We start from the raw sequence: 13,813 nt of genomic DNA, 5'->3' as shown, positions 1-13,813 counted from the left end.
CTAAGACAACTAGAGTGGGATCAGTACAGGGGGCAGGGGCATCTCTTTTGGAGGAGGGTGTCAAAAAAACAAACAAACCATGGTGACTGTGATTATATGGTCAAATTCCCATCCCTTTGTGACCCAACCACCATCTTGACTTCTTTGACTCTTCCTGCAGACATCCCTGGATGTACAAATGCACAGAAGTATAAACAGTGAGAATAGAGAGCATGGTTTTACCAAAAAGTGGGGGGGGGAGAGAAAATATATTGGATCAATGAATTAAAAATAAGGAATGGGACTATTCTGAATAATAAAAATCAACAGTAAAATATCTTGGCGTTGCTTAGCATGCTATATATTCTTTATTTACCTATTCATGGTTTTATTTGCATCAAATGCAATTTAGGTTAGTAAGATTGTGTATAGAGTTTGTTCATGCATGAATAAAAATCCAGACGGTTCACAATTTTCTGCCTTGCGACTTTGATAGGTCGTGTTCCATTAATATTTGGGAATTATTAAGATCAATGTGGTATTTTATGGTATCTGTGTGCAAAGAGTGAAGAGTTTACAATCTCAGAAAACAACAACAGGAGGAGAGAAGTCCGAGTAGGGCCAACCAATAATTAAATGAACTGTTGTTTCAGTTGCTTTACAACTTTATTTACAGATAAATTTAGTACTCAATCCAGAGAACTAGAGGTTGGTGCCAAAGCTTAGCGGAAATAGTAACAGTTGAAAATGGATTTGAATCACTGTGATTGTTGTACACGGAACCTGTATAAGTTTTGAATTCCTAACTTCGTACTTTAAATATTGTATGGATACTTACCCGCACAATGTCCTTGCTGTATTCACAAAGCAGGGACACATTGACACCCGTAACCTGTGGTCTCATTTTATATACAAAATTGCACCAACAAAATGTGATGTATTGATGTCACATTTTGCCCAAGTAAATTTTATTGGAGCAGAGAAGAATATATTTTATTTTTGTGCAAGGGTCAGGCATGGAGGTTGGTTTTTTTGGCAGAAGTTCTCCACCACCACCACTCATTAACATTTGTAATTGAAATTTGCTGTTTAAATTAAAATACCCTTTAGAACCCAGGTAAGTGTTCCATACCAATAACAATGAATGGTTGAAAGCCAAAACTTTCATTGGTCTTTTGAAAAATTAGCCTGCATTTCACTATTTAACAGAAATTCTAAAGAGGAGATTTGCTTTACAGTTAGAATTTACTCATATGGCACTTATCAGATGTGCCAGATGTTTTTATTTTATTGGGCTTATTGCTGTTTCAGTCTCTCGAGTTTTGCTTTTCTTGTTTAATTTTTTAATTCTATTAGTAAATAATGCTGTTTAAAAAGATGAAGAGTAACACTACGTAGATTAAAGATACCTGCAGGAGAGGGATAAACGGCAGCATTGTGCCATTGCAGTGGAAGTCCCTTGCCCTTATCATGGCAACCTGTATCAAAAAGGGCAAACTTGCATCATCATCAAAATATGCCATTTTCATCATTTTGACAAAAGTTTTAAAGTGTTGGCAACTGGTGAATAATAATCTACTCTCCATTTTAATCAAGCTTAAGCGTAGAACCATAAAACTTAATGAGGCAATTTAGTAATGCCTACCATATCGCTGTGGCATTAAATTAATTTACTCTGTGCTATATTAGACCTGACTTTGACCCATTTTGATTTTGAATACAAGTGAATTACTGTAAGGTACAAGATCTGTTTCTATAGGTTGCATTCATTTACCTACAATATGTTTTGCAAAGGATTGCTATGACTTAGTGCTGAATGATAATCTTGAAGATGATCCTTAAATCTATTACTTAGATTATGTAGGATTTTCAGGGAGCAATGAATATGTGTGTCCATTAACACACTCAACCCCAAAAAGTATTTTGTGGTAGACTTTCTGGAAATCATAGAATGTATTTATAATGCTTTTGATTATATTTTTATAAAATGAAAGTATCGTTTTATAAGATGTCATTTTATTGATTTTCATAAGATGCCATTTCATGGATGTGTGATCGATACCATATATAGACAATGAGCAGTCTCACTGTGCATTTCCAAAGATTACTAGTGATAGTGTTATCATTTGAAGTTTCTTTTCATGACACTCAAAATGTAGTCAGTTAAGGATTATTCTTCAAAACAGACTCAACCAAATAGATATCTGGCCTCCAAATTATGCCACTGTACATACTTTGGCAGTAATTTTTTTCTTTAGAAAATTTAAAAGAAAATATTTGCAAAATTGTAACTGGCAACATTCAGATGCAAAACATTCATTTAATAGCATATCGTATAGACTTTTGGAGCAAATTAAATTTCAGTCTCCTGATTCCATTTTTATTATTTTCATGCTAAGCAGTAATTTTGCAGGGTCTCAAAACTGCCTTTATTATGACAGGGTTTTGATTAAATCCTACAATATTCCTTTCATTATAATATGGGGCATTGATTATGAGGAGATATTTTCAATTGTACCTTTAAAGTCCACAATATTTCATCTTTCCCTATTGAATGGAAGCAGTTTAATGGTCTATAAAACATTCTGAATTCAATTACTTTTGAATTTAAAATGCCCTGTTTTGTTAGCTGCTCCAATCGTTTGGAGACCATTTTAATCTTACAACAGTTCAGTTTTGAGCTTAAAACACTTCCAAAATGATAAAAACAGCCCATACTGAATAGGAAATAATGTTCTCAAACTCAAAGCAGGGAGCTTCTGTCTCAAAATACCCACCCCTAGTTGCAATTATTAATAAACATTGAAGAAACAATGTGTATTCAATTATTTTGAGTATATCTATGAAATGGGAATTGAATATTCCCCCTCTGTTTAAGATGGAAACATATTTGTTATTCATATATTTGGATATGAATCCCTATTACAGAAATGGTCCTATATTGAGAGGTGCTTTAGAAAATTAAACATTTGTTTATTTAAAATATATCGCCACCTATATTAAACACAACAGCCTGGGTGGCCCACAACAATAAGAAATAAAAACATTACAAAGTTAAAAAATATTTTTAAAAATCAGACTTTCCATCATGGCACCCTAAAATCATCACTGAGCTGGGGTGGCGCAGTGATTAGAATGCAGTAGTGCAGGCTAACTCACTTCTCACTCCAGGAGTTCAATTCTGAGCAGCTCAAGGTTGACTCAGCCTTCCATGCTTCTGAGGTTGATAAAATGAGGACCCAGATTGTTGAGGGCAAAATGGTAAACCATTTAGAGAGGGCTGTAAAGCACTATGAAGCTGTATATAAGTCTAAGTGCTATTGCTACTAATTCTGCATTTTCTGGGGCAATCCCCATCCTGATCCAATGCCAGGTCTTCACAACTTTCTGGAAAGCTGAGAGTGTATATCTCAGAGAAGAGGTGGTTCCATAAGGCAGGTGTCACTACGGAGAAGACATTTGTCCTATGTCCCACTAGATCAGGGGTCTCCAACCTTGGCAACTTTAAGACTTGTGGACTCCCAGAGTTGAAGTCCACAAGTCTTAAAGTTTCCAAGGTTGGAGACCCCTGCACTAGATGACAACATTAAAGAGAAGGGACCTAGGAAATCTAGGGACTCCTACTGATAATCATAGTTACAGGATTTTCTGTTGAGAGGGCCTGCTTCATTTCTTTGCCCCCATTTACCAGAAATTGAATCAAAGCTTGCAATTTCAAGAGAATTCTGGTCACTATCGTTTATGAGGTGGGGGGTTCAGAGTTTAAAACATCCATTTTGTTCTATAACTATCTCCTTGCAGTAAAACAAACAAACAAACCCTGACGTATGTTGAACCTACGCAACTGCAATTTTTGCACTTTTTAAATATACTGTTATAAAGCCGAAGTTTCTCAAGAGCTCAGCAGAAAATATAACACATTCACAGCTAATCCTTTCCAAGTTTCAGTAGTGTGAGGGAAAAAAAAAACCCTCCATCAATTCATTTTTAGATTGCTTCCCGTCTCTTAAAAAGAAATGACAAAACAGAGTTTTTAAAAGGAGAGCTGTTCTTTTCAATGTTCAGTATGAAGAGATGAACTTGAGGGCCTTATGCAAAAAACTTGTTTTATAGGATGAGCCCCCAGTTATTACATTGTGGCACTATCCTGTTGATTTTGCTGTACAAATTTGATTGATTAGTATAAAAAAATACCTCCCAAACCATTTTTCCAAATGTAATTTGTCATTCCTACTTCAAGTGCCGCTGTATGTTGACTGTATAGATTTTTCTGCATTGACCTAATGCCTTGGGGGGGGGCAGTTTTTAACTCTTACAGGGTAGTTTAATGTCATGCTGAATATACTGTAAACGAAAACTGATATACAGTAGCTTATAAACATATTTATTTTGCAGAGCTCCTTTTGTACGTTAAATGCACAGCAGTGACTTTTCTCTCTGTTATACAGAGGAGCCCATATACTGTTACACACCACACAACTTCACCCGGGATCAAGCCTTGTATGCCAGAGGATACTGTTGGACAGAGCTAAGAGATGCATTGCCAGGTGTAAATGCCAGCCACTGGCCTTCCTTGTTTGAGCATAAATTTCTTCCATATGCTTTGCTGGCTTTTGCCGGCATTATGTACATTCCAGCCCTTGGGTGGGAATTCCTGGCTTCCACCAGACTGACTTCTGAACTTAACTTTTTGCTCCAGGAGATAGATAACTGCTATCACCGAGCAGCTGAAGGCCGGGCGCCAAAAATCGAAAAACAAATCCAGTCAAAAGGCCCAGGGATAACCGAACGCGAAAGAAGAGAAATCATTGAGAATGCTGAGAAGGAAAAAAGCCCTGAGCAAAACCTGTTTGAGAAATATCTGGAACGCAGAGGGCGTAGCAATTTCCTAGCCAAACTTTACTTGGCCAGGCACCTCTTCATCATATTTTTAAGCATCATCCCCATCACATACTTGTCCACCTATTATGCTACACAGAAACAAAATGAATTTACGTGTGCTCTAGGAGAACCTCCTGACAAAACCAGCAATTCCAAATTGCTCATACGGGTGAATTGCAAACTGCCCTCCGTTCAGCTGCAACGCATAATTGCTGGAGTGGACATTGTCCTCCTTTGTTTCATGAACTTGATCATCCTCATCAATTTAATCCACCTTTTCATTTTCCGCAAGTCCAATTTCATATTTGACAAGCTGAACAAGGTTGGCATAAAGACCAAGAAACAGTGGCAGAAATCTCAGTTCTGTGATATTAATATCCTGGCCATGTTTTGCAATGAAAATCGTGATCACATCAAGTCTCTAAACCGCTTGGATTTCATTACCAACGAAAGCGATCTGATGTATGACAATGTCGTGCGTCAGTTGCTTGCAGCTCTAGCCCAGTCTAATCATGATGTTACCCCAACTGTACGTGATTCTGGAATACAAACAATAGACCCCAGCATTAACCCTACAGATCTTGACCCTAATGAGCCACTAATCATCAAGCGTCCTCGGAAGAAAATGAAGTGGATGCCGAGTTCCAATCCACTTCCTCAGCCATTCAAGGAGCAGCTAGCTACCATGAAGGTTGAGAACAGCAAACCTGAGAAGCTAAAGCCGGTGCGTCGGAAGACAGCAGCCGATAGTCTGATTGCACCTCTGCTGGAGACCAACTCAAAACCTATCCAACCATCCCCTGTTCACAAAACTGAACCTAGTACTCTACCCAGCACAGGTAATGAAAAGAAGCATACGCGTCACTTTTCCTTAGATGTTCATCCATATATATTGAGTAATAAGAAACCCAAGCAAGAAATTCCATCCAATAACTCTGTGGCAATATCCAAAAGTCAAGAGAGTGGATTTTTAAACCAAGAAAACAAAGCCATAGTTTGCGTCACTTCTTCTCTCAAAGGTATGGAGATATTTTTAGTTACTTTTCCATTGCCGTTGCAGCTAACATAATTGCTCCTTATTTTGGAAATGTTGGAAATGTGGTTGGGCTGATTGGGATTCCTTTTTCTATAGTGTTGAGATCTTGCATGATAGCTGTAGCCTCTGCTGGAAAGCATTCATCAGGCAGATCCAGAGCCCTCAACAATGTGACTCATACAAACTGAAATATTGATCACATAGTATGGGAGCCCCACAATAAATGGGATGTTTGCTAACCTGAAATTTATCATCAAGAATCGTATTTTTAAGCTTAGAATGTATGAGCCATTTGTGAATCTTTAATTTTTGTAAATATTTCTAGCATTAGTGTGATTCAGGAAAAAAGTGTCCTTGTGCCACGTAATCAATGACTCGGTTCTGGTTTCATTTTTTTCCTCATAAAATCTTTCTCATGAAATCTAAACTTCTTGGGTTTCTTGCAATTTAAAACATCTTGGAGTTGGAACAAAATCACAATAAATGCCAGATATTAATAGGGACTATGGGGAGGGAGTGGAGTGGAGTGGAGTAGGGTAGGGTAGGGTAGGGTAGGGTAGGGTAGGGTAGGGTAGAATGGAATGGAGTGGAGTGGAATGGAATGGAATAGAATAGAATAGAATAGAATAGAATAGAATAGAATAGAATAGAATAGAATAGAATAGAATAGAATAGAATAGAAGTGTTTCCCCAAAAATAAGACCAGGTCTTATATTAATTTTTGCTCCAAAAGACGCATTAGGGCTTATTTTCTGGTTAGGTCTTATTTTGGGGGAATACAGTGCTAAATGCACCCATCTGGCTGACAATCTTAACGGGGGCTTATTTTGGGGGGTAGGGCTTATATTATGAGCATCCTGAAAAATTATGCTAGGACTTATTTTCCAGTTGAGTCTTATTTTGGGGGAAACAGGGTAGAATAGAATAGAATAGAATAGAATAGAATAGAATAGAATAGAATAGAATAGAATAGAATAGAATAGCTTTATTTGGCCAAGTGTGATTAGATAAACAAGGAATTTGTCTCCAGTGCAGAAGCTATCAATGTGCATGCAGAGCAACAGGATAGTAATAATCATAATAATGAAAACAACAAGAGGGAGTAGTAGAGAAGATGAGAAGGATAATAATACTAGAGCCATACAACATGGGTAAATATACTTAGACATAAGACAGTACTGTGAGAATTAGGTGTTCAGCAGAATGATGGCACGAGGGGAAAATAACTGTCCCTGTGTCTAGTTGTTTTGGCATGTCATGCCCTACAGCAGCATCCCTAGGAGAGGAGTTGAGTGCACTGAGAAGAACATCATAGGAACCTGGAACAAAGAAGAAATTTGACCTCTAGCTTCTATGGATCTAATTTTCTGATAACTTGAATTATTATTGCTTGCGATATTTCCTTCCTCTGTAGGATTTCAATAAACACCCACACTCAAATATAGCGACGCTATATTAAATACTCATATGAAATTTAAGAATAATCCATGACTTCCCTTAAACGTCTTCTGAAGGGAGTACTGTACATAATTAAAGCAATTTGACTCTGTAAAATAATATAATTTTGAAGCTTCCCTGAAGTTTTGTCCTTATAGTTGAATCACAGAATGTTAAGTAACTTCATTAGCTCAATGAAGCTACTTTGGCAAGTAATATATGCTGCCTTCTTAAAGTTTTGTTTTCTGTACTTTTTTTTAATAATTCTACATCATCTTTCTTAACAGTTTGACTGTGAGGTGTAGATGTGTATGGAAGTGATTCTTCATTGATGTTTATAGAAATTTCTTCCCAATTCAAATACAAGCTTTAGAGGAAAATTTTTTGTCCTTCATGGAGTCCCCATTTCCCACTCACCCACCCACCCATATTGGGCATTATTAGTTTTTTTCCCCCTTTGGTTACCTTTTTTTTTTAAAAAAAAAAATCAATTTCCATTGAATACATTCTAAACCAGAGGTCTCCAACCTTGGTCACTTTAAGACTTGTGAACTTCAACTCCCAGAATTCCTCAGCCAGGAAAGAATTCTGGGAGCTGAAGTCCACAAGTCTTAAAGTGGCCAAATTGGAGACCCGTGTTCTAAAATAATTATTCTACAGCTTCCAGGATTTCCTTCTTGGACCCTTTTAAAAATTGTTGTTCATGTTTGAGTCTGATTTGCAGACAAATTACATATTTTTGTAGCAGGTCAGGAATTTCAATTTTAAATTAAGATGTTTTGTGATTAATTTCAATCCCCTCTCTCATCGGGATTGTATAAAACTGTACATAACAAGCACAGAATCACATTTAAAACTATGTATAGTATGGTCTTGAGCAAAAAAAAATATACAATAACTGTAGTTTTTTTTTTTTAATGGTATGCATTCTAGAAGCCTATTACAAGCCTTCGGGAGTAGGGCGGTATATAAATCCAATAAACTAAAATAAAAATAAATAAATAAATAAAAATAAACAAGCATCAGTCCTAAGACTGATGGGCTGAGAGAGAATGTCCGTTCCAAAGTCACCTAATGACTGAAGATAGAATAAAACCCAAATGTCATTCATCGTTCAAAACTTACACTATTATAGTACAGTGGCTCTCTTCTAAAATAAGCCTCTTTTGAAACAAAATTTGGAGGGAAGAAAGACATCCACATTAAGGCTCTTCCTTATCCTCCAATCTCATTAGGTGTCTTTGGGCCCACCCGTTGCTCTCATCCAATCTAGAAAGCTGAATTGCTATTGTGGAAATAAAATTAAAGAGATCCCACATAATCATTTCCCCCCCCCAATTTGGAAAAAAGATGTCGATTAGTTAAATAAATAAATGTTTTGCTTCTCTTTCAGATTCTTCCCTTCCTGGAAAAGAGTCCCTTTATTCCCGTGACATCTGCAGGACAGTGCCTGCATCGGGGGTTTTCCTCACCTGTGCACATAACCATATAGCAACTTCTGGTGCTGCAACAAAAGCCTCTCTGCCCCAGACTACTAAGGTAGTAGAGTCAGGGCCTGCCCTGAATTGCCACCCTGTGCACCCTCTTCTGCACATCAATACACTGTATGAAGATCCTGAAGAAGAAGGCTCAAACCTTATAGATGATTCTTTAGACAACAGAATTCACTCTCCACCAGAAAGCGGAGACATCATTTCTATGCCTTCCACAAAACAAATCATGCTGGCAACTTTTGATGAACCCTTGGCAATCGTGAATTCTGCAGAATATTGACGCACAATCCAGAACTGCTGTTGATCACAGCTTCAACCTGATGTTCCACCTACAGCAGTATGAACCTTATTCTCACCCAAACTACTGCATGAGCATGGAGTGCTAAAATACAGACCACAGAGTTTGCAATACTCCAGATCGGTTATTCAGGGTAGTGTCTTGGCTACTGTCAATAGCTTGCAAAATATGACAATAGTAATAAACCAATCAAATTATTCTATGCTTGGAAACACATGCAATAAAGCACAAGAAACATTAGCTGTAGCTTCAAGAAGTCACTACAACTATCCAAAATATTTGAAGTGCTTGAACGCATGTCACACCATGTTTCTTAAAGCACATACAGCCTTGAAATTCCAGTTCACTATGTAAAGTAGCAACAGACGTAAATGTGTAGGATATTTATTCTTCCATTTAAAAAAAAAAAAAACAGCAGGCGTAAAATTGTGGTTTGTCTCTAAGGTTGTTTTTTTTTAAAGGATAATTTTTTAAATAATGAAATTGTGTTTCACGGGTATCCATGGCTCCCTCCCATCCCTGACATTAGCATAAAGAAGAAATCAAGGCCAAGATCTTAATCATTACTATGTTTTTATGTGCCAAGAGATGATGAAAATTAAGAGTTTATTTTTTTATTGCCTATTTTATTGTGAATGACAGTTTTTGAATCAGATACTCTCTTTCCAGAGTGTGGGAAGAGGGTAACCTATTGCTGCATATTTTTGTTAATTGAGTGAGGTTTGTAAAACCAGGTTAAAAACTTTCTATGATAAAGCTTTACAGATGTGGAGAGTATTCAAATAGTGCTGCTAAAATATTACAAATCAGTTAATTTGCAATGATACACAATTTTAGATGATGGATATTTAAATCTTTTTTAGGACTTGCCTACACTACAGCATAACACAAGCCAAATATACACTTTTGACACATTTAGCATGTGATGATTTATTTCAATGGTTGCTTCTTGGAATACTGCTAAGGAAAAAAAGTTGGCTCACACATGCAAAAGCATGATGTAGTACAAACCAAACCATTTTTCCTAAGAAAATTAATCAATCAATGAACTGACCTCTCAGAAGTTTCTTCAGATATATATTCTGGGTTCGAATCCCAGAAGAGTATGGTTAGCTGAAAAGTTCAAACCAGGTTACTGCCACTGTGGCTAGTGAGCTCCATCCAAGTTCATTTGGATAGCAATGGTAGATATTTGTAAAAAGCATTTCAAACAAGAATGGATGCATTTTCAAACATTTGATACATTTCAAATATGTTGGGGCAGGATTGTATCACACTCCATTAAACTAGCAGCTCTTCTTGATATGGTGATCAGTTTGTAAATCTAGAAGTTATTGTCAACTCAAACTAGCAAATTTGAGTAGTTAATTTAATTATCCTTCCATTTGAGAAATTTTGTCCATGGTAGAAGTTCAAGTGGCTAAATGTGCAAGTTCTAGGCATGCTTGCTATGATACATAACTTGAATTGGTTGATGAAGAGTTTGTTTTAGAATAATTTCCCTTTTTTTTAAAAAAAAAATAAGTCTTCCTGTACGAAATTTAATAGAAGTCTATTAATTTCAGGTATTACCCTGAAAAGCCAGTAGGAAGTATAAGATTGCTTTGTGTATAAATTCTAATCAATTTTTGACATTAACTGGGATTCTAATTTATAATTGCTATGGTTCCATATAGATTAAGTTCATCCTGGAATTAGATAATTAAATTAACTACTCAAATTTGCTAGGTTGAGTTGACAGTAACTTCTAGATTTACAAACTGATCACCATATCAAGAAGAGCTACCAGTTTAATGGAGTGTGATACAATCCTGCCCCAACCTATTTGAAATGTATCAAATGTTTGAAAATGCATCCATTCTTGTTTGAAATGCTTTTTGCAAATATCTACCATTGTTATCTTCCCATCTAGCTGTTTAGCATCCTTCAAAAAGCTATTTCTTTGCTTCTCTTGCCATCTTTTTGTACTAATGGGATCTGCATTGCCTTCAAAAGTGCTCAAGGGAAGACCTATTACCAATCAAAACGATGTATCTCAAAGAGGAAGAAAAGATTAGCAACCTAAAGCTAAGCGCTACTGATATTCAGGGAAGCTCTCAACCACAGGTAGAACAAAAGTGGGCTTTAAATAGAAGACCTCCTAAATAACCTGTATTGGTTTTTGACTTGGACCTTTCACAAGACAATCAACACCCAATGGTACATCTTAAGGGGGGAGGGATTGGTGTCAATAGAAATCAAAATGATGGTTGCATAACACAATTGAAATCCCACTCCTCTTGAACACAAATTGACATCGCACATATACAAGGGCAAGACTTCATTCCTGCTTTTGCAACTGCCATTTTGACTTTCTTTTTTTAACTCCCCCCCCCCCAGGTGCCTTTAGTATGAGCCCATTCCAAGCAAAAATGGAAGAAAAGACAATCCAGCTCAACTGATGATGGGTGACTACCACGGTGGCAAAAATTTGGGTTTTATCTCCATATGATTTTATTCTTCCTTTTTCCTTTAACGTAGGTACTACAGGTCAGCTTCTGATTAAGCAGTTTCCGCTAAGCACGTGCCTGTGTTAAGCTGTCAGGTGGTGAAGTCTAATGTAGCACACCACTTTATGACTTCCTGAGCTTTAAACATAGGTGTAGCATTTAAAGCTAAAACCACAAACTTGTGCACCATCAAAACTCAGTTTTAACGGCGTATCTGTTAAAGATGAAGCAACATACCTGCCAGCACTTTGCTATTCCAGACCGTACATTAAAGAGATAATAAGAATGTAGTAAGCATTGTTGTTTTCATACAGTGTTTACCTTGCTTGGCCTAAAGTGCATCCTTATGGCATATTTCTTCCTGTAATTTTGATGTGATGTTCCTAAGAATAGCTCTAGTGTGATTTTCAAAAAGCATATTGGAAAAACTAGCACGCAATAACCATTCTTCAAGCAAAAACCAGTTTTCAGCAAAAGAGAAGTTTTTATTACTACTGAAGTAACATGGAAGGAAATGTAATATTTCTGTTTGATGGTTATGAAACAATGCTGCATAAATTTATAGGTTTAGATTCTTGATAGTTAATTTATTTTACCTCAGACATAAATATGATACAGTATTTATTGAAAATAGCACTGAAAGCAAATAAATATTCTCAATACAATTCATGTTGACTGTTCTGTATTCAAAATGGTTTTAAAAATAATATTTATAATAGTACTTACATAATACGGTTAGCAGATCTGAAGGACCAAGTTAGGGACAGATTGTCATAGAAAAAACGTAGTTGCTAAGAGTGAACAACTTGATGGCACATAATCAGATATTTAAAAGCCCTATATATTGATTAGTAATATGGTTTATTACAAACGGTGCTGGGCGTGATGCAAAAATGATTTTTAAAGTGCTCACAAAAGTTGATTAAGAGAATGTGGCATTTCCAATTTGTTTCTTGGGCTTCAAAACATAGGTCTCTTAGAAAGTTTTAGCATAGTTTCTGAAAAGCAAATTCAAAATACTGTGCAATATTCTCTGCCAAATTCCAGTGAAATTATTTAAAGGATAAAACTGAAAATCAAACAAAAAGCACTAAGAAATGCATTACTGCAAGTAAGAATGAAACCCATCCAGTCATTGATAGTGTGCTACAGTTCAGAAAAATTAAATCCTGTTTAGATATCTATAAGTATCCTCTAGAGCAAGGGTGTCAAACTCACATCGTCACAGCGGCATTACGTGACATATCGGGACTTTTTCCCCTTCGCTAAACTGGGTGTGGGTGTGGCCAGCGTGTGACACATCCAGCCCGCGGGCCGGGAGTTTGTCAGCCCTGCTCTAGAGTTTAAACTCTAGGGCTTTTTCCTCCCACCCTTCCAGGGAACCGGATACAAGCTGATCTCCCAGTGGTCTGAGAACATAGTTAAGTTTTTCCTAGCGTTTATCTAAAAAGTGGAATATGCATCACGAAGCTCATTTCAATCATCCTGATTCTGAAGATACCTTTGCTCTGATACTCTGGTCTGATATGAGACTGGACAGCCATCTATCAGAAATGGTTCAGGCCTCCTGCTTGAGCAGGGGGTTGGACTAGATGACCTACAAGGTTCCTTCCAACTCTGTTATTCTATTCTATTCTATTCTATTCTATTCTATTCTATTCTATTCTATTCTATTCTATTCTATTCTTACTTTCTAGATATCTCCTGAAATACTCAAACACTTGTTCTCAGGCAGCCCCAAAAATTGTTTTCTAGTGCTACACTTTATATCAAGAACAACATGCCTATTTCCACATTTTTCCTGTATTTGTGTTCTTTTTCAATAAAACTGCCCTCTACATGTTTCAGAGCTCTGGGGGAAGTTCTGAACATTTCTTGGAGTCTCCATGCAAGAAAAAGAGACAATGGTATAAATATATTCTAAGGTGAGTTCACCTCGGTGGAGAGTCATGCAGCAGAATTCATTACCTGAATAAAAGTCTTATTCACTCCTGACTTGAAAAGCTACCATCTTTGCCTCAACTTCATTATCTGAGCAACAATGTGCTTCTGTTCTTAGGAGGGCTTAAGTAGCAAATAGTATGGAGGCTGAGTTGGGGAAACCTGCTGTTTGGTTCCTTCTGTTGGACCACTTGCTCAATCTTCCCTGTATTCTTATTTTGTGGCATTCAAATGTAATAGAGCAGGGGTGTCAAATTCA

At 36.8% G+C, this 13,813-nt stretch overlaps 1 protein-coding gene across 3 annotated transcripts in view; it reads left to right on the top strand.

Moving 5' to 3' along the window:
* PANX2 (pannexin 2) overlaps positions 1-12,278 on the top strand; it is a 32,375-nt gene extending 20,097 nt beyond the window's left edge. For 2 of the 3 annotated variants that reach the window (XM_034421038.3, XM_087874224.1), the window contains exons 3-4: positions 4,428-5,879; positions 8,727-12,278. In XM_034421038.3, the coding sequence (XP_034276929.1) occupies positions 4,428-5,879; positions 8,727-9,106 (1,832 nt within the window). In that variant the 3' untranslated portion in view covers positions 9,107-12,278. Of the gene's footprint in view, positions 1-4,374; positions 5,880-8,726 lie in introns of all 3 variants that reach the window. The other variant, XM_087874225.1, reaches the window with a different exon arrangement.
* The last annotated feature ends 1,535 nt before the right edge of the window (positions 12,279-13,813 follow it).

This window comes from Pantherophis guttatus, chromosome 7 (genome assembly GCF_059756535.1).
Source record: "Pantherophis guttatus breed Tessera chromosome 7, ASM5975653v1, whole genome shotgun sequence".
Taxonomy (NCBI): Eukaryota; Metazoa; Chordata; class Lepidosauria; order Squamata; family Colubridae; genus Pantherophis; species Pantherophis guttatus.
Note: the sequence above shows the minus strand (reverse complement) of the source record. Positions and strands in the feature narration are given on the sequence as shown.